Here is a 27,995-nt window from a genome sequence, read left to right as displayed (position 1 = left end):
GAAAGATCTCCCGCTCTCGCTCATCATAAACCAATCAGGCAAAACTTGATTTCCCGTCAGTTTGATATTCGATTAGTCTGTAGTGTTTAAATGCAATCCCACAGGGCCTATCCCCCGCGAATAAGCGATATCAAAATTGAATTCTGAATGCTCAACACTAACAAATGCGGATGATATCTACTTTTCCGAACTATGACAGGCCTGAGGAAGTTAGCCGTGTTCATTGGATTCGTTCTTTTGTTAATTTTAGAAGAATCGACGGCGCGAAACAATAAAGATAACGGTAAGCAGATATCATCCTTGGTATAATAATACTGATTGTGTTCAAAATTTCGCTTAAAGATTTTTTCGAAGACTTGGTTAATCGGCTTCAAAAATAAGCTAATTTAATCCTTATTTCTCGCATCTTTTATCAGTCATTTTTTACATTCTTGATCCTGTATTAGAAATTCGTTGAAGTAGATAAAGAAACTTTCAGGAAATGTTTCCAAATGTAAAATAATCAATGCAACCACTTCTCCTTGTTCGCTTGTAACTAAATTGCTTTGTGAGAAAAATTCCATTCGATGTTAAAGCGTTTAACTGTTGCAAAGTACCACAGAGAAACGAAACTAAGTTAAGATGTGCAAACACAACTTGAATAATGACAATTTTTTTTTGCCAAAGACTTAAGTCGAATTTCCTTCTTTAGTTTTTAATGCGCAAATCATTTAGCTGTGTCGTAAAGTACCACAGAGAAACGAAACTAAGTTCAGATGTGCAAACACAACTTGAATAATGACAATTTTTTTTGCCAAAGACTTAAGTCGAATTTCCTTCTTTAATTTTTAATGCGCAAATCATTTAGCTGTGTCATAGGTAAATCTCGTATGCGGTCTGTCCGTCGTTCTTTGTTTTTCTTTCTTTAAGAGTCAAGTCATCAAATGAAATTGTATGAGGGAAATATTGCATTATGAAAATTACAATCACTGATGATAAATATTTGTTCATTTCACTTTTTGTAACACCTTTTGTTGCCTGGGTTTAAGGTTTCAAGTCTATGCGTGTATTCGAAAGTTATTTCACGCCCTAATAATATACATAAAAAAATTACTCAGTTCTGATTGGTTAAGGTAAATGTAGTTTTTAGGTAATTCAGTGCAGAAGAGGGTTGATTCAGTGCAAATAAGTAACAAATCAGACATTCTGATGGGTCAATAATCAAAGAAACTCACAGATAGCCAATCAAATGCGAGCCTTGAATGTCACAACATTTAGATCCGTTGGAAATTTGCGAGGGAAACAATGGCCGGCTTTTTAAGTACGTTTTCTTTCGTCATCGCAACAACAATACGGCAGCTGAAAAACAGCTCTAACAACGAAAACACTGCCAGTGAAAAACACTACTTTTTGGTTGTCGGTTTGGAAAAAGTGCTTTTTAGAGAAGGGAATTCCCAAGGAAATCGAAAATTACGAGCCGACCCAGCTTAAGTGCCACTCTCGCCAAGAGCGGTCCTCTCGACTTCCCGTCGGAAAAAAGTTTTCTTTTATTTTTTGCCCATGAAAAGGGTTTAGGACACATGTTTCAAAAATAGTTTAGTTGTTCTCCAATTCTCTTTTTTTGCGTCGCCACAAGCCAAAAATCATTTTTGGCCAGACCACCTCAGTGAACAGCGATCGAAAGTGTCAATTTCAAAGATTTTGTCCAGCGCGCAGCGACTGCAACAATGTAGCTCTCGGAATTCTATCCTGCTACAAGTTACAAGGTGTATTCAGTTAGTTCACAGACAAAATATGGAAACTTCAGCTGAAATATTTTTCATACCAGCGTAATCAGAGGAGACCCTGCTCTTCGACCTTAATTTACATATCAAAAATTCACTACTTTGTACGAAAGAATTCTCAAAATGCAGGCGTTGATCGGGCCGAAAAAGCATATCAGTGCATAGTTTATACACCAATAAGGTCACGGATTGCCTCAAACCCGCGGGTATATCTCTAGCTTCCATCCACCAACTTCTTAAAAACAACGCAAATCCATGTGTTTGCTCAATTGCGCTCGTGTCAAATACATTTGCATGATTCTTGGAATTGACCAAGATCTCCTTTTGACAGTTCAAACTTCGTTCGTTTATCTTCTACGTTGAGAACTTTAGGTTTTCACAGCAACTGAATGGAGATTAGATGCCGATTTGTCCTAAAACGTCGCGTAAACGTGATCGGAAGGCGCCTTCTCGATAATTTACGTTGAAATATCAGGTCATGAATTATGTACACTGCGGAGAAGATCAAAATTAAAGAATAAAATTTGGCACTCTGGTCATAACAGACATATCGCGTTGCTTAAAAGGACACAAAAACAAGTTAAAATAGGTTGCAGTGTTTATATTTACAAAACAACACGCATACACTCTGAAATAATTCTTGCAGTTTCTCCCGAGATTTAGTATACGGAACCCGATGAACTAACCCTCCTTTCCGCAGATTTGTTTCATCACTAATGATGTTACGCTCTTATGGACCACAACGGTTTTGAGCGACAAACTCGACATTTCCCTGCGACCATCAAAATCAACTGGACAAACCCAGCTTGATATATTGCGTGACGTGATTGTGCAAATTTTTCCCCTTGCCATATGGCCTGTTTCGCGGGTTCTACAAATTGAAACCAAAATTAGTAACAAATTAGAATCGAAAGTTATTAAAATGGACTGAATTACATTTTAATGAGAATTTTAACTTTTAAAAAGGTTTACTTGATTCATGGAAAGAAATGATTGGAGTGGCTTTGGATCAGCCCTGATTTCCCTCCTGGGACGACGTATTGAGTTATTTGAAGTACTACCAGCTATCCAGCGAAATCCTCGATTACAAGTTAATTTTGTTTCGTTCCGGTCAGTTTGACCACGATATGGAAAAAGATATAACAGTTATTGGTATGTTCTAAACATCTGAACACTTTAAGAAACATTAGAAATGCGGTGGAGGTACTTGTTAACAGCCACAGCACAAGGGGAAATGTGAGGCAGTAGAATTTAAGTTGTATTCGAATCACATGAATAATATATTTACAATTTCTCGAGAGTGAAGGCTATTATTTAACTAAAAATTGGTTCGTAAGTGCCTATCTGGGCTATCTGCAATAGCAGACAAAACCAGAATTCTCTTGACAAAATCAAAGGACAAATTGTGTCATGACGAATTTTTGTCTCGATTTTTGCATCCGCTTAAAACTTCAAAACTGTCAAATTTCTTAAGAGCTTGATCTACTCATGAGACCAGCTGGCATAGTTTACCAATGGACTCAAACTCCAGTTTCAGGATTCATCGGACGTCGTTTCAAAGTTTTAAAATTCCCGAGTTTCGCGACAAAAAAAGTTAATGCCTTCCAGGTAAATTTTAGTGAGTTCAATAACAAGCTGATGGCAGCTTTTACAACAAATGGCGTTCAAAACTCAGTCTCCTTTCACTGCCTCACATTCTTCTTTTTGCTCTGGATGCTAAAAAATACTTTTACTACATTTCCAGTGTCCTTTCAGGTGTTCTGGTGTTTAGAACATACCACTAACTGTTTTATTTTTTCCAAATCAGGGCTGAAATACCCAGAGCCACTCCAATCTTTGCTTTCCGTGAATTATGTAAACATTTAAACGATAAAATTCTTATTAAAATGTAAAATTCTTTATTCCATTTGAATAACTTTCGATTCTAATTCGTTAAATTAACTAATTTTGGTTCTAACTCGTAGAACCTGCGAAACAGGTCGTATGACAAAGAGAAAAGTTTGCACAATCACGTCACGCAATATATCAAGCTGGGTTTGTCCAGTTGATTTTGATTGTCGCAGGGAAATGTCGAGTTTGTCGCTCAAAACCGTTGTGGTCCATAAGAGCGTAACATCATTAACTTGAATGACGGAAACAAATTTGCAGAAAGAGGGTTAGTTCATCGGGTTCCGTATACTAAATCTCGGGAGAAACTGCAAGAAATGTTTATGCGTGTTGTTTTGTAAATATAAACACTGCAACCTATTTTAACTTGTTTTTGTGTCCTTTTAAGCAACGCGATATGTCTGTTATGACCAGAGTGCCAAATTTTATTCTTTAATTTTGATCTTCTCCACACTGTGTATAGTTGTTCATGACCTGATATTTAAATGTAAATTATCGAGAAGGCGCCTTCACCTTTGTCTCTTTGTAAATCACGCAAGCGCGCAAGCGTTACGACCGATCACGTTTACGCGACGTTTTAGGACAAATCGGCATCTAATCTCCATTCAGTTGCTGTGAAAACCTAAAGTTCTCAACGTAGAAGATAAACGAACGAAGTTTGAACTGTCAAAAGGAGATCTTGGTCAATTCCAAGAATCATGCAAATGTATTTGACACGAGCGCAATTGAGCAAACACATGGATTTGCGTTGTTTTTAAGAAGTTGGTGGATGGAAGCTAGAGATATACCCGCGGGTTTGAGGCAATCCGTGACCTTATTGGTGTATAAACTATGCACTGATATGCTTTTTCGGCCCGATCAACGCCTGTATTTTGAGAATTCTTTCGTACAAAGTAGTGAATTTTTGATATGTAAATTAAGGTCGAAGAGCAGGGTCTCCTCTGATTACGCTGGCATGAAAAATATTTCAGCTGAAGTTTCCATATTTTGTCTGTGAACTAACTGAATACACCTTGTAACTTGTAGCAGGATAGAATTCCGAGAGCTACATTGTTGCAGTCGCTGCGCGCCGGACAAAATCTTTGAAATTGACACTTTCGATCGCTGTTCACTGAGGTGGTCTGGCCAAAAATGATTTTTGGCTTGTGGCGACGCAAAAAAAGAGAATTGGAGAACAACTAAACTATTTTTGAAACATGTGTCCTAAACCCTTTTCATGGGCAAAAAATAAAAGAAAACTTTTTTCCGACGGGAAGTCGAGAGGACCGCTCCTAGCGGGAGCGGCACTTAACACTTTGCGCGAGCGATTCTACGCCAAAATTAAAAACAAACATGGTTGAACCTCGCAAACGACGATTCATTTTCATCGAAAGTGATTCGGACAAAGACTGAACAATTCCTTGAACTGTTTAGCTGGACTTTGAACTTTTTTGCGCCCAAAGATGTGAAAATATCATTGCATATTATTGTTTTGATCGTACGCGGTTGTTTTGATAGAACGCACGGTTTGAATAAATTCATGATTTTTGCACTTGATGCGCGCGTTTTGCTTTTGCATAATTACGATAAGCTATCTTGTATTTTTACATGTGTATTATTAATACCTAATCCCATGATTTTTCTCGTGCAATTTGGAATAAATAAGCATATGTTAATTGCAGAAAGACCACAATTGGAGGAATCCCACAAACTGTACTGGCCCTTCGGGCTCGTGTAATTTTGTTAGTCTTTGAAAAAGTCAACTCGTGCTTATTTATTCCAAATTGCACTAGAAATCATGCGATTACTTTTACGAATAAAGCAGTATTTATTAACTCCGCTCTGGGAAATTTCACAAAATTCCTTAAGTTTCTCAACCAATCCACAACCAATTAAAAAAAGGTTATTGTTCTGGAGGAAAGCCAGCAAAATTTAAAGTCGAAAACAGGTTTTAGTTCAGCTTTTTTGTGTGTTCACAGATTTTAACTGAATTGCTCGTTGGAACTTTCTATTGGTCAGTTGGTTCAGTAAGCTTCTCTTGAGCGTACTTGGAGTCTACCCTCTCATCGGCTCCTTTAGAAAAATACTTTTGTTGCAGTTTTGATTACTTGGTCTTGATAGTGTTTACCGAAAAGCGCTCTATGGAATCAATTTTGTTGACCACGGTGGTCATGAGAGGCGAGAATGTACGCTTCTTCGCTTGGTCTCACTTAGCCAGCGAAAAGGCACCATAATTGTCATGACCAGCAGTGGCGCAACTTGAAAAGTGAAACCCGCGGGTTTCGAGCCGGCGAGCAATGCGAGGGTGCGAGAGGTGTGCGAGGGGGTCTTTGGACCGCAGGGATCCTCATCATATCTCTCGTGCCAGATCCTTCACAGACCTCTCGCACGTCCGCTTCGTTCGCCGACTCTAATCGCGAGCACTTGTCACGGGGATGGTTAGGGTCTGGAGGAGAAACAGCCTGGGTAGGAATCTATACTATACCTTAACGACTTAGGAAAGAATGGTGGTTATAAACCGCAACACACACGAAGTTCAAGTGGAAAAGTTGGTACTAAGAGCTAAGGGACTGCATGCAAAAACATTTGTCGTAGTATAAGACTATCAATTTACTTTCGGAAAAAGTTAGACTCCCTTTCGAGAATTTGGACGCACTTTAACGCATGCGTTACTTGTGTCGCCGCCCAGTTTAAGGCAAAGTCACTATTACTATCAAAGCCCTCGTGTGGCAAAACGAGGGTCCATGGAAAAAAAAAACTTCTTTATCTTCAAGTTCTCATAACTTACTAAACATATTGCCTAAATTTTCTTCCGTTAAATAGGTCATATGAACAGTACAACTAACATTTCAGTAAAAGACCTCTATTTCGTTTGACCCTTTTTGAACAGGTGATGCGCATTTAAGCTCAAAAACGTGGAACCCTAATGGTGAACAGGGTGACTCAGCTTCGGATAAGAAAATCTTTTTGGTCCAGTTTAGTCGGAGCGGTTTAGTATGGCAGAATGAATTTAAAAACAAACACAGCAAAAAATTCAAGGATCTTTCAGATCGGATCGAAAGAGAATTCAGTGACCACAGCTCGTTTAGCCAAAGCGGCGAGATCCTCACCTGGCATGTCTCTAGGCTGCAGCAGAACGAAATGGAAGTCATCATTAACTTACGCGTGCGCACCACCACGCACATGTCACCCGAGAAATTGTCGACCATGGTGTCAGAAACTAACATGAACAATACCGTTATTTATGTGAAGGAGTTAACCATATCGATCTTTCCAGAGTCAAGCACGTCATTTCTGACACATTTGTCGTCTTCAGTCATTCTTCAGACGTCGTCGCAAACACTGGATGCGCCTACAACACAGACAACATCACCGATGTCAACCACGCCCCGATGGACCACAACACATTTTTCACTCACGACAGTATCATCAACGTCATTGATCAGCCCATCTTTTTCCGAAAAGTTTATGACTAGCTCAGAGGTCCATGTAATAGAAGAAGACCCTGTCACAGAAGACTTAACTGTGATCGTCCCTACCGAAAAATCACCAATTAAAACGCAACCAACAGTACCGGAACCTTCTATCAAGTTTGTGGTCTCAATGAAAGTGGGCTCTTACAACTACACTCCGGAAATGGCAGATCCAGAAAGCGCCGTTTTCAAGAAGGTAGCTAAAGAGATAGAAAACACCCTATACGAAGAGTTATGCCGGAAGAAATTACTAGACTGCATCGCTGTTGAAGTATTCAAGCTCGAGAAAGGCAGTGTAATTGTGTCCTATAACGTCCATATGGCTTCTTCGACCAATTACAAACAGTCGCACGTAAATAACGTCATCACTGATTCGGCGAATAGTGGCCAGCTGGGACGTTTGAAAGTGAGCGATGTGGAGGTGAAAAAAGGAGATAAAGAAGAGGAGCAAAGCGATAGTTCATCGTCACGTGTTTTCGTTTACGTTCTCTGCGGAGTCGGTGCCTTATTGGTGATTGCATTGATCATAGCTGCCATTTCTAAGGTAAGAAAACATACAATTTGTCGTCATCCAAAATAAAATCATTCACGTCGCTGATTTTGCGTTACTCGACTTCTACTTTAGGATACTTCATTTGCAGCATGTAATAACTTAAGTATTTTTACTTCTTCTTCTAGTACTATAACCGAAGAAAGAACTCCGTCCAAGTTCTTGAGGTTGCCTCCAACGATGGCGGCTCGGACCGTTAATCATTCTGCAATGCGTGTTTCTGAAAATGTGAACAATTGATCCTAAACGTGACCTTTAACTAAATTTTCCGGTTTTCACTAGTTTATAATTGTTATAATATCGAGGTAGAGTAAGAAAAAAAAATTAAGAGATTTGATTTCTAGATATACATTTTTGGTGTGCTGCTCTTCAAAGGAAACACCGAGGCAATCAAGCTACTATTGTCGACTTAGAACACATTTTCCGGTAGGAGCGTGACACTTTTTCGTGGGGTTTACAGACCCTGCAGTTGCTGATCAATCGACGAAGAATAGGATCTTATGCTATCTGCTATCTCTAAGTTTTTGTGGTAACAACGACCTCCACTTCTCATTTCGTAGAACTGCACAAGAACAAACAGCACGTACCAACAACTTGTTTCAGTCTTACGCAGCCGGTTATAGGGGTTAATTTGGTAGGAGGGAGGCTTGGGTCGAGTCTTCTGAGAATTTCATGCATAAAATTAATAAACGAAGTAACAGTATGTTGCATCAGTTTTATAAAAAGAATATTGATATAATTACCTGGTAGAACGATCTTAACAATGATCGGGACCCTATTCAAACGCTAGGACCTGAATTTAACGCCTCGGCGTTTATTTCCAAATTTACGTACAGTTTCATGCTGGCGTCACCCGCGGCGTTCATATGAAGCCGGTATTTATAAACGGGGACCGGTGTTTGTCGAGAAAATACGTAACTGCGAAACAATTGCCTGCTTCGGATGTCAGCTGACTCCATCTCCATTTCGGGTGTCGCATTTCAAGGATTTCATCATTCGCGTGATGGTGCATTAACCAATCGCTTAGTGGAGTATAACAGAAAAATCCTGCTGGTCGAAATCGATACAAATTGAATGACCCTGCATCCTTGTACCTGCGCTGGAAACAAAGCCATTGGAATGACGTCCCTTCAATCAATTGTGCTTTTTCTGTGGTTGAGTACATTGTGCATAGCCCAGGTAAGCCTAAAGCGTTGTTTGTTCACATTTCTCATCACTTCTCTGTTTTAAGAGCTGAAGGTTAACAAAAGCAAAAAAATCGATCGACGCGTTCGCTTCTGTGGGGCTTGTAGGGTCGTTGCATGGGAAGTCGATTTGAAGTTATGTCGGCAGTTTCCACTAAAACTTATTTCAGAGATATCCGTTGACATTTGAGTCTTACCCGTCCAAGGAAGAGTTCGAAGTGGGTCAGCTTTGAACAGATAACAGCCGATATATTTTTCTTGAAGGTGAGGAGTAGTTCCGACGTGGTTAAAGCAGTTTTGTGTCGGGTCACGCGATGCCCTCTTGGATTAGTCTCTAAGATCTCTAAATTTCACAAAGTCAAACTATAATTCGCTGGTGTTTGAATCAGCTGTTAACGTTAAAGGCTTTGAACTATCAGTCTCGATTGATTGGTGTACTTCAAGTTGGATTCAATTTAGATCTGCTGGTGGTGGTAATCTAGGTAAGCTCAATCTGAGAGGGGATTTGTCACTCAAATTGCTGAGTATTTTTCAGCAGTAACCATAATTAAACGTTTCAGAGGCTTTGACATGATGTGTAGCCTTTCGAGAGAAGTGAAACATTTTTGAATAGCTTAGCTCGACTATCAACGAAGATACTCATCAATGCTAATTGCTGCTAGGATCAACAAATTCACTCCAGACGCTGCAAGGATAATCAAATTCGTTTTGCTCCCTGCCAAGATCCGAAAATTCCTTCGAATTTCTGCTAGGATCGGCAAATTCATTCTAGACGCTGCAAGGATCAGCAAATTTGTTTTGCATATGCTGCTTGGATCAGCAAATTCTGCCAAGATCAGCAATTTCATTCTAAATGCCGCTAAGATCGGCAAATTCGTTCTGTACACTGATAGGATTCTAATTGCTGTTAGGATCAGCAAATTTATTCTAGACGGTACTGGGATCAGCAAATTTGTTCTGCATATGCTGCTTGGATTAGCAAATTCTGTCACGATCATCAATTTCGTTCTAAATGCCTTTAAGATCAGCAAATTCGTTCTCAACACTGATAGGATTCTAATTGCTGCTAAGCTCAGGAAATTCATTCTAGACGCTGCTAGGATCAGCAAATTTCTTCTGCATACTGCTTTGATCAGTCAATTCTTCTGCATATTACCAAGATCTGCAAATTCGTTTTGATTGCTGTTAGGATCAGCAAATCCGTCCTTTTCACTACTCGGTGCTGCAAATTCGTTCTTGGGTCTGATTCATCCGATCTTAAATTAAACATTTATGAAGTGTCTTATTTAGCGAAAGCGATTTAAGGGGTTAATTTTCAAGCTTTGTCCTTCAGTAGAGGATTAAAAGACACTTATTTCTCCTGGGGGCGAGACATTAAGTTGTACTGATCTTGCTTCAGAAAAATTTCATAAACCACACGAAGGGCTATTGCATCTGGTATGATCAGTGTACCACTGGCGATAAACCACTCAACTGCTTCTATAACGGACCAGCTAAAAATTTAACCGATCCAGAAGGCGTGCAGATACTGAACAGTTTATGTCCAGAATTAAGGGGTCAACATACTTGCTGTTCGACCGAACAGCTGGTGGCGTTGGATGAGAACTTGCAAACGATGTTGGAGCTTACCAATCGTTGTCCTGCCTGCTGGAACAACATTAGGAGGTTGTACTGTCAGCTGACATGCAGTCAAGATCAGTCGCTTTTCACGAATCCCAATCTTGTCATCCCAGTGTCTGAGGGGAGAGAAGCCGTTGTCAGGGTGGAGTACTTTGTATCACCCCAATTCAAACAAGGTCTGTTCGAGTCCTGCAAGGACCTAACCCTTGAGGGGTACACGAACTTAAAATTGTTCTGTGGTACGATAGGGTCAGATGAGAAGCCTGAGTGTACCCCAGAAAGTATGATCCGTTACATGCAAAGCACGGAAAGCGGACTGGCACCATACGCTTTTGATATCTACTTCCCTGACATATTACCAAGAAACCTGTCGTGGATGAACGAAACTACTTTCAAATGCAACAAGCCTTTTATCGATCCGCAATCGAACAAGACAGCAAACGTTTGTACCTGTCAAGACTGTGTCGGCTCCTGTCCGAGGCGATTAGAACAGTTGATCATAACATCCACGCACCCCACTCCGACAGGGTATCACAGGTATGGAGACGACAAGTGGATTCCTTTTGGGCCAATGTTTCACATGGAACTCTTAAATCAGGTACAGTTGATACCTTAGAGTATGAACTAACTTAAATTAAGCTAGTACAAAATTTCACGTACTCACATAAACTTTTTCAGAGACCAGACCCGCGAGAAAATGAACCGTCTTCAGTCTGATGATCCCTTCGTGCGTAAAATTTGAACAGCAACTCTTTGTCCCTGAACGTTTCATTTGACTCTGTAAATTTATGCAAACAGTAGTCTTAGGATAAGAGCCGGAAACAAATCTCCATATCGTATTTACCATATTTTGTTTTTATAGGCCCTAGATCTTCAAAATGCTATCACGAACTTAAAAGTGCCATTTGGGGATTCCAGCGTTACCTTCGCGGACATTTGCTTTAAACCGATGGGCCACCTACCTTTTGCTCCTAACACGACCGAACAATGCGAAATCCAGAGTGCCTTCCAGTATTTCCAGAATAACAAAACGAAGTTGAACAAATGCCTTACTACCTTAGGCTATAATTGTAGCGATCCAAGCGTTCCTGACTTCCACGATCACCTCTTGTTTTGCACGAGGTAAGAAATCCTGCGAGCAAGTGCTTCTTTTTCAGCTCAACAAATCAAACCGCGCAATTCAGGAGTCTCTTCTTTTCAAACTTGAAACAACGGTTTGTTGCATTTCGTTTAGTTTTATGCTTTACCATGGTGCTGCTGATTCTAGACACTTTCAGAGGTTAAATAGGGATTTTCAAGTGTTTTAAAAATGAAACCTTCAAATTTGTCAGCGAAAAGAACGTATATAACTAATGTAGTTCCCAGTCTTCTTTGCACTAACGCCAGTAATTTGGTGCGCATGTCTCTTCGGGAACGGTCTCGTTCTGTTTGACCAAGACCCTTTCCGTAAGATACTTAGTACTTGCGGGTTCCCCACAGATGTGTTTTAGTTAAGGTTCGCCTTTACCTTAAACAGACTTAATTATCGAGACATAGATCAGCATTGAAAATTATAAAAACAGATTGACACCAAGAGAATATCAGTCAATAACCTCTTGTAGAAACAGATGGATTTCCTCCAACTTACTCTCTTCTTAAAGTAGACTTGATAGTGTATTTCATACAAAATTCAACATTATTGCCACTTACTCTTCATATACTAGCTAACTCCATTGTTTTTTTTTTTACATATTAGATGTCCCTCGTGTTCAATGGATTCGCGACTCAAAGAACCCTGCATCAGTGCGTTTGGAGGTGTTATAAACCCTAAACTTGTATTGGGTGGATACCCGTACGATGTATACCAAAACGCTACAACCCTAATGATTTACTTTGCAGTAAATAATTATAAAGACGAAAGCAAGCTGGCAGAAGTAATTACTTGGGAAAAGGCCTTCAAGGAGTTCATGGCAGATTATGTAAATAACACCGCGCACGCCAATCTCACTATTGCATACTTTACACCAGAATTGAGATCTAATGACGTTGAGGTCCAGTTTGACCTAAGAGCTTAGTCTATTTCGTCAATCGTTGTGCTAATTACGAACAGGGCGAAGCTATTTTTCCTTGAAACCGAACGGTTATAGTTTTGACTTTCCGCGCGTCTTACGTGACTTGGCTTAATCCGCTGCTCTACCTTATGTATGCATTAGCTGGCTCTTTATAGCTTGTATCTTTGTAGCTGATTAGTTGATATGGTGGTGTAGAGTAGTTTTTTTTTCGTCAACCATGCTAATCTTTAAGGTTTCCTTTAGAAGCTTTGAGTGAAACGACGGGGGTGGTCTTAGAGAAGTGATCAACAAGTATATCTATCCACCAATTTCAATACTGACAATACCCAGCGAACAGTTTGTCTACACAAAACTGTTCAAAGTGTGGATTGTTAACTTTCTGTTTCAAAAAGATTTTCTGAACTCAAGTACAAACTAGAAAGAACAATCGCCCAAGTTATAGAAGTGTATAAATCGAATGACCCTTAGTGTTTCAAAGTTATAAATGTTTAGAAAATGGTTGAGTAAAATCAGCGTTTAATAGTGTTCATTCTGTCTAGTTTTATCAATACTGTGCACGATGGCAACGGTGAGCAACATTTGACATATTTGCCGGTATTTCTTTGTGTGGTGGAAAATTCAGCATTTAATTCTTTTTTGTCTTATGTACCTTAAAAAAGCTTGAGAAGCCTCCCTCACTGCTGTGTTTTGTCATGTCACGCAATGCCCTATGGTAAGGAGATAGCGTTTTACGTGACAGAACTGAACAACGTCTGCCACGTGGGACTAATACATGCAATACATAGAGTGTTGTTTTTCCATAGGATCTTACGACAAAAACTAAATTAAATTTCCTTAACAATTTTGAACAAAATGGGATTTTATAATCCATCAAATATTTTTGTTCGCGTGCGATTGGTCGAAACGCATCCGAAGATATCACCCAAGTGATATTGCCCAATTTTCAAACCTTACGTCCATTAGGATCAGTCTTCGAGATGGGAAAGCGTTTTATGTTAGTTACAGAAGAAGGGAATTATTTGTTTGTTCATAAAGTCGAACCAGAAAACACTCAAAAGAAGAAGTCCCACACAGCAAACAGTAAACTGTTCGTAAAAACTTTTTGCACGTTCGTTGCAAAATATTTGAAGGAAAATAAAGACGATAGCCTCTGTCTTGCGCTAAAATATGCTCGTATATTTTTCCTTTGACGATGTTTGTTCCTCGAAGCTCTCGGGAGACTTTCCGCATCTTGGAACAGATCATGTGTGCGGACAAATATTCGTGCATATCTTCGCGCCAAATAGAGGCTATTGTTGATATACCATGTATACAGAACATTGAAATGTTGTTATACAATATTACCAACCTCTCATTGCTTATTTAAATTTTTTTGCATGTCTATTAGACATGATTTGCATGAGCGATCTCATATCTGTGAGCCAGTCTCTTAGTCAGGAGCAAATTCAACATCAATTTTTTTTTTAATGCGGTCCAGTTTGTCAGTCTAAACGGATTTTTATCTTGTTGTGACAAATGATCTTGACGGGTTTGCCGCACAGAGTTTCAAAAAAGGGGAGTCGGTCCCAATTAAAAATATCTTTTTCTTTGAAAAGCGGCAAGGCTTTCCTTCCACACTGAGCACCTTGGGTGATCATTTGCTTGCGCAAACTATATCAAAACCCTCGCACACGGCGAACTGCTACGCGACAAATATTTATCTGCTCGGTACGAAATTGCAGTTTGAGGCGATCTATAGCTTGCTAATGAAATAGCTAAGCTTTGCTAAGAACTGAACACTGTTATCCTGAAGGTCACTTATTCACTGATTTCAAAACACGCGCCCCAATTGCAATGTGAATAAAGGGGCGTAGGCTTTTAAAGAAATTGTGGTGCTGCGTCGGTGGGAGAGTATAACAGGGTAATTTAGTATTACCAACTGAGTCGATAACGCAAATTGGCCGCCGCAAAGAGTTTAAAAGCAGACGTTTCGAGCCTTAACCCTTCGTTAGAGCGATTGGAAAAGCTAACGCTCGAGATGTCAGCTTTTAAACTCTTTACGCTGGCCAATTGCTCGGCTGTGTTTACATTCCCTAATCACTTGTTTCGCGCGCTTTTCACTAATCGTTTATTAACCAATCAGAAGCAAGTCAAAAGCGTTCAAACGCATTGCACGCTGGGGAAGTCAATCAGAATCTTTCGGAACTAAACTTGCTGAGAGGAATCAGTGATTGGAGATCCTGCGTGAATTTATGCCTCTATCTCATGTAGACTGATCTCTGTAGTCAAAGAGAAGATTCAACGCTAGAAGACGTTCGATGTAAGTACGATCTATATAGGGTTTTATCATTCTTCATAGGAATCTTAACGTCGACCCGCCGTGCCGCCATCCCAACTTCTGCATCACAGTGATGGCCTTTGCCATGTCGAATGAAAAGTTTGGTAACTCAGGCGAGGCAAGTGGAACATGATTTTCAGTTTCATAATTTTCCATGTGTTTATTCAGTGCAGTTTCTTTTGGAAATGATGCCTCCGCAGGTCATCTTAAAATGTCTACAGTATAAATTTTTATGTATAAAGGAAGGTCTTTGATCCTAAGTTTGAGTTTACTTTCAGTTCTGATTCTAAATATCAGTGGTTTTACAGCACGACTGCAAAGTGAGTCTTATACAAGTTGCTGTAAGCACTTGTATTATTTGAAACTAAAGTAAACACCGAACGTTCAGAAAGATTTGTCACCTTGGTGCCAAGTAATTGGAGATGTGTGATACAAATTAGATGGAGGTGTTTTTCTCAGTCTTTATTGCTTCATGAAGTCTATTCATGACAAAACATTAAAATATCTTCTGATGTCTTGAATTTTAAAGGAAATGATGGAGAAGGCAAGTGATCATTTCATGAACTGCTCCTTGTGCAAGACTTCTACTGAGGACAGCTTAGGTATGATTGAAATCAGAATTTGTCATTACACTCCTTTTGTGTCTGTGGAAATGTAGCCGGCTTTACTGAAGGGTTAACGAAAAGAGACTTCCAGGTAAGGGAAATACAATTTTGAGTTGAAAGGGAAAGCAGTGCTCAACTTGATTGTTGTCTTAAGCTTAAAAAAGTCTGTGATTTGGCTGTCTAGTTGTGAGGTCAAGGTTTAAGATTGCAGAAAAATAATTCACTTCACGTTAACAACTACTATATAACAGTGGTTAACAGAGGTGAGAAAATGGGAGAGAAAGATCTCAAAACAAGTGTGATTGTACAGCAGGATTCCATAATATTAATTTGTTTCATTTTCATATCTTGACAAACTGTGGTATCCACAACTTCCAACAATTTTCCTGATATCCAAATCTTCAGAAATCCAGTGTCTGAGTCTGTTCAGTTAAAACTTAAGTGTTCTTTTCAGGCTTGAGACATATTTGTTATGCTAATGTTGTCTAATGCTTCAATCATACAACTTTTTTATTTCTATTCAATTTGATAGAGAATCCACTTCATGTATGGTTATCTATGGATACAAACACCAAAAAGAAGCACTTGAAGCATTTGAGGAACAGTATTTTGGCTCCTATCCTATTTGGAAAACGAATGTATTATTCTTCAAAGGTAAAGAATAGTTAGGTATATGGCACAAAATTCAAATCAAGTATCAGATACTGTTTTTCTTTTTATGTTGGGATGTATTTTTACTAACAGCCATTTAATAGTCTATTTTCCTTTTTTTATTCATCAGAACATAAAATTGTTACAGTACTTGAGAATAATACCAAAAACAAGCTTTGAAAGGTAAACTTAATGTTTTTCCCTTTCCAGAAACACTGTCACATACAACCCAACCCCCGCCTCCTCCCTAGATTTACTTTGGGAGAGGGCTTATGCTTGAAATATTAGCCCTTCAAAAATTGTTGCAGTGGTTTTTCTACCTGTATCAACTTATGGCTGATAACAAACCATTTATTTCAATTGTGTGTCAATGCAGCACTAGATCTTTTCTAGAATTTCATAATCTCCTAATATTTTGGATGCACTGGTTAACTCAAGACCTGAAGCTAATTTCTTTAACTTTTATCATACATTTGTTTTTGGTTAATCCTGAGAATTTTGTGGAACATCTAAACAATGTCTCAAACAAATAATATTGATTGAAGTCTTTTCTTCTCTTGTCTTCTCAACATTGTATTTCTGCAGAATTTCTCCTCTGGGAACAATATTGTCCAACAGAAAAATTGACACTGTGGAATTAACTGAGGAAATTGTAGACACCATTCTCTCCTGCTTGGTAAGGAAATGTTTGCTTTCTGAAAGAATCTTTTTTTCATATCAGTGATACTATCACTGTGTCTTACTTCACCTTTTTAATAACATTGTGAGGTCTGTAGACAAACTTTCATTTTCCTTCTAAGCTGCCACCAGTCATTTTGAAAACAGTAATCTAAAAGCAGAAACAAAGAAATTGGTGTTGAAATAATCCTGCAGTCATTACTGAACAACCTCTGAAACAGGCCTCTTGTTTCTTTAGATGACAGGTCTGTAGTATGAGTGAAGTCAGGGTGAAACTCAATTTCAAAGGTTTACCTCTCTGTACTGTTTCTCTGGTTTTAATGAAAAGAAAATTAAGCAAGCTTTCCATTAATTTAAGATATAATTCTTGGATTTTTATTTTAGTCTCTACATTGTAATTATGCCAATATTTAGCTTTGAATTGTCACCCTCTGAGCAATAATTAATACCATGTATAAAACTCATTTTGATCCAATGCCACTATTGCATTTCTCTGTTTAAATATATACATTTTTAGGATTCAGATGAGTTTTTACACAGCGGTTACCATACTTACCAAGAACTGAAAGATGTAAGTGGACAGCATTGTGCAGTAATTGTTTGGGCTTTTTTGTTAGAAAGTTTAACAAAAAACTATTGAAAAATTTTGAACCAAACAGTTTAGTCAGAACAATTTGTTAATGGAATTAATTATTTATTGCTTTCTGTCCACATTTGTATTTATTATTTTCTAATTTATATAGTTATTTTTATTGTTATAAAGTGCTCTGTTGTGGAAGATGCCCTTTCTGTTGGAAAGAAAAGTGAATTTGTCACACTTGTGAGGTAAGTCAATTCACATTGAACTCTTTGAGGAACTATTTTTTTGCATTGTTAGCAGTATTTCACACACACTGTTTAGAAGACGTGAAAATTTTCCTAAACTTTATTTTTAGATTTATGTTTTTGATCTACAGTTGTAGCTATGATGGTGATCATCGTTTACATGAACAAGGAATTATGCTTCTCTCACTCACAGTTCTTCATCAAGGTAAGCTACATACACTGTAACATAAATGTTTCAAATTTGAAAGTGAAAGTACTTTGCTCAAGTTACTCAGAGTTATCAAGTTTTCAGCCTTTGTAGAATCAAGTCATGTGAGAAAGGAAGGATTTTGATTAAGAAATTGAGTGACAAGGGAATGGTGTGAACAAATGTCAGGCCATTAAAATTTAGCCGTAGAATTCTCAGATGCCTGATGAGCACCCTGAAGTGGCTGAAGAGAGGTGTGGGCATTATTTTTTTAAAATTCAACCATTAATTCAAAGTGCATTTTAAATTTGCTTTGTGACCAAATGCACTGTGGTTGGAGAGACTTTTTGAGAGTCACATTCTGGAGTGACCTAAAGGTAACTAACAGTTAGGACTGTGTGCCTGTTTCAACATAAACAGCATCTGGATGAGAAAATCCATCAAGAAAAAACTGTTTTATTGTTGTTCAAGTTAGTAAAGGCATTTGATTTATGTTTCAGTTATGAAATACCTTTGCCAGACTTGCAAGCCTTGTGACTATTTAAAAAAGTTTGAGGAAGAGATGGCCAAGAAGGAGCAGGTGAATGTCACTCTACTAATGTATGGTTAGTTTTTCCCTGGACACAGTTTGAATGGTTTTGCTCTTTCCTTACTAAATATTTTCCAAGTTTACAGTTTGCATGCAGGGAGGGGGGACTATCACCTCTCCTCATGGGAGGGGTCCATTGCTGGTTATCTGGAGCATTTTGTGACAATTAAAAATGTCTGGGAGAAAGTAGCCTTCAAGGGGTAGTGTCTAGCCACACCCCACTCCCCCCAAAAATCAATGAGAACAACAACATAATGATCCTGGCTATGGCTTCATCCTTCAGTACCTCTTCATTTGGAGTTCTACTAGGAGGTATTTAGGCCAGGGCTCAGAATGTATGTTTGGGTGTTCTTGATACATGTTTACAGAAGAAACTTATCATAAATGTGCTGATAGTCATTTTGTTGATCTATGAACAGACTTGCAGAGGGCTAAGGCTGAAAGGAAATGATCACTTTGCTGCACGTGATTACCACATGGCTGTAGCATGTTATTCTCAGGCAGTTATGTTAAGGTAAATTTGTTTTAACTTTTGTTCACTACAATGCTCTAGAGGTATTTGCTTTGAGTTTTGGTGCACTGATTACCAGTTAGTGCTTCACTTTACTATGTCTGAGGATTCTAACATCTGAGTTATCGTCAATTGTGGAGCAGTTTGTTTTGAAACTGAACTTGTTACTATCAGAGCATAACTGAATGACGTACCTCCAGGCTATCAATAAGTTTAAAAGTGTGAAGGGCTTTTGTTGTTATTGAATTTAACTTTAACTTTAACTAAGAAAATTCTCTGGAAAAGAGAAATCAGTGTCTATCTTTGGGCAGGGGATTTAAGCACTAATAACAGCTTTATTGGTAGAGCTCTAATAAAATTTGCCTGTGGTGCTTTTGAAACATGTTTTGAAATGGTGAGGAAATGAAAGTATATTTAATATCCATCTGTGATCATGTTCATGTTATATCTTCCTCCAATTTTTTGATGAAATGAACCTTGCAGATGGACTACAATTTTACCCTTTAAACCCCAAGAGTGACTAGCATCTAATTTCTCACCACAATATCATCCCTGAATCACACATTAAGGTCATGAGAATAAAGGAAATGATCTTCAATAAAAGAAGCTTTTGATTAGTAAAAAAATTCTCCTTGTCAGCACCTTAGGAAATGTATAAAGAACATTATGGAGAATATACATACAGATGTTAGGGTGTAAAGGGTTAAGCCACAGTGGAAAAGTAGCCTGATTCTAGCTCAGCACTACTACCACTACTATGAAGCCACATGTTTGGAGTGAAGCAAATTTGCCATTGTGCACATAGCATGCTTATGCAATTGTAATTCAGATCTAACCTATGCAAGCCTCACTTGATGAATTTTGGATTCTTGAAACTACAGCCCATTTGATCCTTTGCTGTATGGCAACAGAGCACAAAGTTACCTCAAACTGAAGCATTTACGGTAATGTTTTGATCAAGTGCTATTAGTTATGTAGGATCTGTAAAACTTATTAAAATGATCAGAGTCCTTACCTCTGGGCTACTGTTGGTAAATGGAACGAAACAATCTATTGCCAAAGAGGAAAGTACATGTAACCTTTTTTGGTGTTGTAGGTACTGAGGCTGTTAAGGCCTACCTGGTCAAATGCATGCAACATTTCAATGCAAAATCTTGCACCATTGTTGTGGGAAAGGTGTTGCACATGTTGGATCAAGTTTGAAAATGGTCAAATTTTTATTGCACCATTTTTTAATGTTGCATGATGTTGTGTGTGTCTGGCCAGCTCCTTCACACCATCTCACAACATGATCCAACAATGTTGCAAGGTATGTGTTGCATTGAAATGTTACATGTGTTTGACTGAGCCTTTAGGCATGCAAGGGAGTGAAATAGTTAATGTTAAGACTGAATGTGAATTTATTAAAAGCTTTGCAATATTTTCAAATCAAATTTTGATTGCTTTTATGTAGAGTTGCTCTGCATTGTTTTTATTTATGTCCAGGTCTTGCATCTCACAGCAAAATGATATGAATTGCATCTGTTGTTTGCCCTCTTGCTGGACTTTTTTGCTTTTAATTAAATCTTGTTTGTTTTATTTTGCTTTGTTTTGTGGCTTGTTATAAAAGTGAGGCTTTGTCTGATGCCAAGAGAGCTGTTTGTCTTAACCCTGAATGGGAAAAATTAAGTATAAAACATGGCTGTTTGTCAACAAATTTATCTCCAATTATCATTTATACTTGCTCATCATTCTCTTTTGCATCTTGGAGGAGAAATGCAGCCCTGGTTATATGAATTTTTCTTTCTTCCTTTTTAAAGTAGAAACTGGTGTAATTTCATGCAATGTATACCATATTTTTTTTTAAAAAAGGAGACCTGCATGGATGCTAGCTGGCTCTCATGGATCCTCATGATTATAGCTAGTTTTTATTTTGTGCTTATTATAATTATAATTTCAGGGTCATTACAGATTTGCACAGGCATATTTTGAACTTGGATTTACTGAAAAGGCCATGGCTGTAAACTCACTTGCTCAGAAGTGTTGTTCATCCACACTTAGCTTGCTCTGCCAATCTGTTGCATTCAGGAAAGGTTTGTTTTTATGAGTACTTTAATCAACGCTAACAAGCTTGTAAGCAAAGCGAACAAAGAGTATTTTCGGATGCAGAACGTGTCATTTAGATTTTAACCCCTTCACTGACCCAAGATCTTGTCAGTCATTCTCCTTACTGTCTACCATACAGTTAATATGATGTTAGTTTTGAGAACTGGGTATTCCATCAAATAATAATTCCCTACTTGATATTTTCTAATTTTTTTTATTATTTGTCTGCTTCATATTGTATTTATATTTCAAGGAGAAATCATGTCTTGGTCTATGGGAGTCTAAAACAGGCAGCCACATGTTACTGACAATTTTGAAATATTTCCCAAGTTCATGTTTAATTATGTCGTACATTTATGACTCAGAAATGGAAAACTCAGCAGGAAAAAACACCATTCAGTGTTGCATTGTAAGCAATGGACAAACTTCTGATGAGGGTTGTCATCAGCACAAAGGTAACTTTACTTATGCTGTAATTAAGAACTCCTCTTCAGCTCACTACAATCATAGTTTTAACCATTTAACTCCCAAGATTTGATTTTAAATTCTCTCCTCTGGCTGCCACCAATTTCCTTCTAAATTAGGGACAAGAATGTGGTGTTAGATCATGATACCAACTTCTACCTGATAAGTTTTAGTATTCTCATTACCTGTTTGCTGGATAATGTAGCAATATATTGTAGGGTGAATCACTTGTGGGAGTTAAAGGGTGTTAAAATGTCACATCATGACTTTACATTAGACAACAGCTTTAATGTGCCTGAATTTAGATTCAAACCTGTGAGTGCTCTCCTGCATAGGTTCAAGGGATTATTGGACATTTCAAATGAGAGAACACTTAATTGGTAAATTACTTCATTAACAAGGTATTAGTTAAAAAAGGTGATTAAGGTGAAGAACAGTGTAAGTGCTGTCTACTTTCATCTGGAGCACCAATGAAATCTCATACTCAACTTAGCACATCTGAGTGTTCATCGACAGAGGTGAATTTCAATTTTTGTTTTGCATCTGTAGCTTCAACAATGGGTGCAAATCCCTCCTTAGCTAAAGCTAAATTGGGCAGTAAAAGAAACTGGAAACTCGCCAATGAAAACAGTAAAATGCGTGCCAATGCTTCATCAGTTGACAGCAACACCAGTCAAATGTTTGAAAGCGTTAAAGATTGTGCATATGTTGGTAAGCTAATTAACCGATGGTTTTTGTCTCAGGGAGTTAAAGATCATGGTTGAAACATTTTACCTGATGGTTGTTTGAATAACTGATTTGATCACTCCAATTTCTTTTCTAAATGTGGAGATGATGTAAACAGCCAATGAAGTAGGAGACAAATTTCTCCTATGTTGTTTGGGGTTTTGAAGGTCAAATTCGCCAAACCCTTAATTTGTAATAAGAGGAACTTAGTTATGAAGTGGTTGTTTGGAAATTATCCTATTCCATCAAATTTTGTTGATGGGAGGTTGTGCATATTGTGACATATTGAAATCTGTTAGATGCAAAAAAAAGTTGTAGTTCAGCCCAGGATTGATTTTTCACTATATCATTGGTGTTTTTTATTCCTGAATAGTTACTGTAACACTAAAATGTTTTTCTTCACTAGTATAAACCCCTTCACACCGTAACATCAGTATGTATATTTGTTTCCTCTACATCAGTGGGCACTTTATTTTAGCCTTGATAGGGCAGTATAACCGCAAAAAAGTAAACTGTGGACTATCTTACCAGATTTAGATGCTTACAGTATTGTTTGATAAAAATGGAATAAACTTACCTGAGAATGTACTTGACCAAGAAAGAAAATGGCACCAAAAAGTCACCAGGACAACTGTCACATGACAGGAAAGACAACCCTACACCAATCACATTGTTCAATCGTGAAATGATTGCAGGCAGATACTATCTGTGAGAATTCCAAAGATCAGTGTACATATATAACGTCTGAACTGGAAATTAAAGAAGCTCTCAACATAGTCATGATAATCTTGAAATGTTCTGACGTGACAGCACAAAATCCTCCATACTGATCTCTTTACTCTACAAGGGCTTCTTCAGTTGGTGATCATTTCCTTTTTTCTTGTGACCACGATGTGTGATTTAGGGGTCATATTGTCACTCTCAGGAGTCAAAGGTACAAATTAAAATGGATGATTTGAGGAGTTTTTTTTTTTTCTTGTAGAACTTTTGGATGAGGATGATGAGAACTGTGAAAACCATGGCAGTAAGGATGACCACGCAGACTCTGAGTTATCAGACTACAACTCTCTCCTAGGTCTTGTCTACGCCAACAGTGATGATAGTGACGATGACATGGACATGGATGAAAGTTGTGGTCTCTCTGACGTGGCCAGTCTTCCTTCTCTGGTGTCGTTAAGTGACTCAGACACAGATTCAGAATCAGACTGGAAACCTGACCGGGATGGTGATAGTTTTAATAACCCAGATGAACGTTGCTGTTCCGGTACGACTAGTGTAATTATAGAGATGATGTTAAACCATGTTCACGGCAATGACAAACTGCAGAAGTTGGATTCAATATGAGAGGCAAAAACAAATGTAGGAGAATTAAGGAGAATAAAAGTAGCGAATGTGGGAAAATTAAAGAAAATAAAAGAAGCAATTGTAGGAAAATTAAGGAAAATCTGAGGTTGAAGTCTTCCTTCATATGTGCAGTAGACATGGTTAACTAAATTTATCAATTAGTTTGATGTGAACTCAAGGTCGCAATCCTTGAATTTGGGGTTTACTTGTATGTCACGATCATGAAAAGTAAAGAAAAAGGGAGACCATCGGGCACAATCTTCTCTATCCCACAAGTTAGTGATTTATCAATCTTAGTGCTACTTGTACAGCTTATTGGTTCCTACATGAATGGGTATTTGCGCAAAAAAAACCTCCCAAAAACAACCAGACGAACAAGAAAAACAACTTAGTACTGCAACATGAAGATGCTCACGCGTTAAATAAACTCTGTTCACTATTCTCAGACTGTGGTAGCGACGACCTGTACAGTGATAGTGAGGAAGACGAGGCTAGCAATTTTGAACCAGTAAGGTGAGGATTTCTCTTCAATATGTCATGTCAGTTGCATGTTAGCCTTGTTTTGTGTGGGGCTCTTCACACTTTGTTGCCTGTGAGCTCGCGTGGTGTTCTCCGAGACGAGTTCTCGGAATATAGAGATCAAGCCTCGAGCTTTGTGGCCCTTACCTCGAAAGTTCCAGTTACTGAACGGGCTTGAAGCCATAAATGAATTTTCAGATTAACATTTTTAATTTTTTTAACTTATAAAGGTTCGTAATTCGGGTCTTAGCGAAGAAACTAGTCCATTTTCTGATGCTGCATTATTTGAATTTCAAAGCGAACGATATCTCGATCTTTTATATAACTACGGTGAGCAGAAAAGCAGCTTTTGGTGACCGCTAATTGCTGGCTTTTTCGAGAATCGGGCATCTGGTCTGGATCATTGTCCGTCGCCAGTTTATCCTCAAAGTGCCTTGCTTCACCCGGGAGCTTATTTATAAATGAGCCGACTAGAAAATGTCAGAGAAACCTGATGAAATACGGAGAGGTTTCTCGCCATGTATTAGCCATTGATCGCACTGAGTAGTCGCCTCGCTTTACAGAAACTTCCCTTACAAATGCGGTTCTATTAGCTGGTTTTTTTTCTAGTTTTCTGAATTAACCTTAACATAATTTGCTCTTTGCCACAATGCTCTGGTGCTATTTCTAACTGTGCGAGTAAATTAAAATAGCGAATTGTCAACAAATTCTGCTCACTTAGTGCCAAATTTCTTTGTGGGTGTAGACGTTTGAAGAGTCAGTCTTCTGATGTGAGATATTTTTATTTGTAGGGATCATGATGATGATGTTGATGTGCATCACAGTTGTGATGATAACAGTGATGATAATGCCAATGCGGAGGAGAGTGGAGGCGATTTCGAGGATTTGTTGAACATTTTAGGGCCTCCTACAATGATAAGTAACGTGGTAAGGCAACCGTAATCCAATAACTTGCGAGAAGCGTCATGTTTCATCAGATTAAAAAATGTTTAACTAATTTTTATCCCTTCACCTTACATATGAAGAGATGTTAGGTGATTGTAAATTTTTAATTCGGTAATAAATAGTATGTAGAGTGGGAAATAACACATTGGGGAAAAGAGGAAAGGAATATACGTCAAATTTTGAATCGCTCGATTTTTGCATGGTACCAAATACACTACTCCACACCAAGGTGCGTAAGAACCTGTATACTTACACTCATTATGTTACTGCTCCTATTTTCCCTTTAAAAGTTTTCTGAAACGCCTCCTGTTAATTTTTTTTGGTAACTATCAGGTGAAAATGATTGTGATACAGACACACATATCAAATTCCTTTCTAGGGCAGTATCGTGTATACCCATAGGGAGGGGGAGGATTTGCTTTGGTAACCTGTTCTTCAGACCCTCTTTTCTTGTTTGTTTGTAGGTCTCCCCTGCCACTCTACTGCTGAGTGTTCTCGTCGAGGTAATGAAGTAAGAAAAATGTGTAGCTCGAAATAAAACATGTGGGAATTTTACTTGCTATTTGAGCAAACCTGTGTAAAGCGTAAGGCTCCATAATTAATAACGTCAAACCGGGTGAAATAAGTGTTCGAGTAAGATCGTCCGGCAAAATATCTTCCTTCCCAATCTCCCCATGCGAGATAACTGTCGATGGAACAGGTCTATGTTTGCATGAATCTGCGGTAGTCCGACTCAAGTGTTATCTAATAGATGTATCCACCTTGAACGGATTTGTGTTTTTAGTTTTTCAGAGCGCATCCAGAGATGAGGAATGAGGGTTCTCCTCCGGCATTGCCAGCAGTGATCGAGTCACTTCCCAAAGTAAAAGTAACTGAAGATCATGTCGGTGAGTGAAATATTTCTGTCGATTTTATGGGAAAATTCCTTCCTATACTCATTCTCTTTCTTTTCCCTTCTTTTGTCTTTTTTCGAAACCCGGTAATGGAGCTACGCTATTGATGGGAATAAAGTGACGAGAAAACGCGAATAAATTAGTTGAATGAAACTAACTTGCACTTATTGCAAAAAGTTATACATTGGTGAAACAGGAAGACGACTTGACGACCAGTTCCGATAACACCTTCGCGACGTAGAAAGAAATGAGAAGGACGCACCCAAACCAGTCGCTAGACTCTTTAATCTCCTTAATCATTCTAAGCAGCATATGGCAGTTTGCGGCCTTTTCCTACATCTAGACAGTTCGGAAGGCCGCAAAACTCTAGAATTAAAATTTCTCTTTCGAGCGAGCGCTTTTCATTTTACTAATTTATTCTTGTTTTCCTGTCACCATATTCCCATCAATAGCGTAGCTCGATTTTCTGCATTTGAACCCACACACAACCTACAATTCCTCCAACCGCTCTGACGAAGGGATACGCTCGAAACGTTAGCTTTTAAACTCTTTACGGTGGCCAATTTCCGCTATAAACTCAGCTGATAATAATAATTTACCTTATCTCTTGGTGAGTTTTTGTAGCGCTTATTTGAGGCGACCAACATTTGTGAAGTTCATACTGACATTATTCTCTGGTTGCACTTGCTCTAGCCGTGAACTTATCCTGTACCATTTGTCGGTCTGATTATCAAGAGGATGACTCAGTTCTGGAGTTACCATGTTCTCATTTATTCCACCCTCCTTGCATTACTACGTGGCTAAAATTGGTAAAATATTTCACATTTACAGTTACCACAAATTACTTTTTGTATTTGCCAGATAATTATAGCAAAAAATTAACCGCTTTTTAACGTACAGAACAGTAGCGGATCCAGACCTTGAGCTAGGGGGGGGGGAGAGCCCGTTTCTGGAGAATACATTCTCTCAAACTCCTACCGTGGAGGGTGTTACAGTGAGGAATACTGCGTTTTTTCTTTCTGGAAATTAGACAGCTTCAACCCCCATTACGATAATGATAAAAAAAAAACAACAATATTAATGAAGAGAAGAATATAAAATAGATACAGTAAGAAGGGTGTCAAATTATAGAATCAGTTGATATGTTAGACCGCTTAAGACAGCAGAAAGACTGTATATCACTAAAAAACAAATTTACTTTTGCTTTTTTTCTGTAGCACGCCACTTGTCCAACTTGCCGCGATATTCTACCTCACTAAACGAAGAAAACGGAGGAATGAGCTAGTCTTTCAACGGATTGGCAGAACACCACGACTTAGTGCAGCTGTTTTATCTAAACCTGCACAATTTCTAGCTTGGAATCAGGCTGTATGGTGTTACCAGTGGGAAAAGTCCACTGACTAAAGACTCGAGCTCGAATCATCGGGCGCATTTAATTCCTGAGTCCTTGATAACTGATAAATTATTGGGATTGTTTAAAAGTGTAGAAGTGTAACTCAATTGCAGTACTTTACATGAAACGAGACCATTAGGACGTGGTCGTTGATCATCTGTCGATGATTCAACTAAGAGGTAATTTTTTTGCAGACTAAGCTCTAACTGAATGGTAGAGTTAAGGTTAAGTTATTTGACCAGTTTGTTTTAAAGAACTAAATACAAAGAAGATATATTACATTAGATAAGTTTTGTTCCGAGAAACGAAGTCGTAACGTCTTGTTTTTTTGATGGTTTTTTCTAATGTTTTTTGTTTTCCAAACACTCACAAACTCTTGCTCGCTCACAAGGAGTCGTATCTCTCTCAAGAAAGTTGGCACAAATTTCATTATTGAAATTTAAAGAGGTTGACTTCAGGCTGTTTAGATCGAAATTGATCCGCCTAATCACGTCACATTTGTCAACTTCCGGTACGATCGGGACGTAAAAGGATGCCTTTGGAAATAATTCCGAAGATGTGACCTTTTCGTTTGACGCAACCTACAGGGTTGAAAGGGAAAAGATTTTGAACCTCCAAACTATTTCCTCTGCGTGTCATCTCATGGTTTTCCACCAGCTTAATCGGTTTCTCTTACGTGATAGTAAGTGTATGCATAATCTAAACTGCTGCGCTCATACCAATTTTTTTCAACAACAAGGAGGGGAAGCGCTCGC

General features: G+C 38.4%; 3 protein-coding genes across 4 annotated transcripts; all 3 read left to right on the top strand.

Moving 5' to 3' along the window:
- Positions 1 to 150: 150 nt before the first annotated feature.
- On the top strand, positions 151 to 8,338 carry LOC131796456 (uncharacterized). Its single transcript, XM_059114045.2, has 3 exons — positions 151 to 283; positions 6,520 to 7,646; positions 7,781 to 8,338. The coding sequence occupies exons 1-3, from the start codon at positions 193 to 195 to the stop codon at positions 7,850 to 7,852; spliced, it is 1,290 nt and encodes a 429-aa protein (XP_058970028.2). The 5' UTR covers positions 151 to 192; the 3' UTR covers positions 7,853 to 8,338.
- Positions 8,339 to 8,672: 334 nt separating this feature from the next.
- LOC131796457 (NPC intracellular cholesterol transporter 1-like) lies at positions 8,673 to 13,036 on the top strand. Its single transcript, XM_059114046.2, has 4 exons — positions 8,673 to 8,831; positions 10,236 to 11,054; positions 11,319 to 11,578; positions 12,192 to 13,036. The coding sequence occupies exons 1-4, from the start codon at positions 8,727 to 8,729 to the stop codon at positions 12,508 to 12,510; spliced, it is 1,503 nt and encodes a 500-aa protein (XP_058970029.2). The 5' UTR covers positions 8,673 to 8,726; the 3' UTR covers positions 12,511 to 13,036.
- Positions 13,037 to 14,676: 1,640 nt separating this feature from the next.
- Positions 14,677 to 27,561, top strand: LOC131796416 (E3 ubiquitin-protein ligase TTC3). 2 transcript variants are annotated; one of them, XM_059113998.2, is made up of 22 exons: positions 14,677 to 14,806; positions 15,354 to 15,426; positions 15,962 to 16,083; positions 16,211 to 16,263; positions 16,666 to 16,756; positions 17,276 to 17,329; positions 17,522 to 17,583; positions 17,715 to 17,788; positions 18,271 to 18,350; positions 18,779 to 18,873; positions 19,752 to 19,814; positions 20,480 to 20,534; positions 20,810 to 20,942; positions 21,321 to 21,410; positions 21,970 to 22,131; positions 23,129 to 23,410; positions 23,937 to 24,003; positions 24,801 to 24,936; positions 25,419 to 25,457; positions 25,739 to 25,841; positions 26,541 to 26,656; positions 27,065 to 27,561. In XM_059113998.2, the coding sequence occupies exons 2-22, from the start codon at positions 15,357 to 15,359 to the stop codon at positions 27,104 to 27,106; spliced, it is 1,989 nt and encodes a 662-aa protein (XP_058969981.2). In that variant the 5' UTR covers positions 14,677 to 14,806; positions 15,354 to 15,356; the 3' UTR covers positions 27,107 to 27,561. The 2 variants fall into 2 exon arrangements, with proteins under 2 accessions (XP_058969981.2, XP_058969980.2); XM_059113997.2 differs by having other exon boundaries at positions 14,695 to 14,942.
- Positions 27,562 to 27,995: the final 434 nt, after the last annotated feature.

Source organism: Pocillopora verrucosa, chromosome 1 (genome assembly GCF_036669915.1).
Source record: "Pocillopora verrucosa isolate sample1 chromosome 1, ASM3666991v2, whole genome shotgun sequence".
Taxonomy (NCBI): domain Eukaryota; kingdom Metazoa; phylum Cnidaria; class Anthozoa; order Scleractinia; family Pocilloporidae; genus Pocillopora; species Pocillopora verrucosa.
The sequence above is the reverse complement of the archived record's forward strand: the minus strand, read 5'-3'. Positions and strand labels throughout refer to the sequence as shown.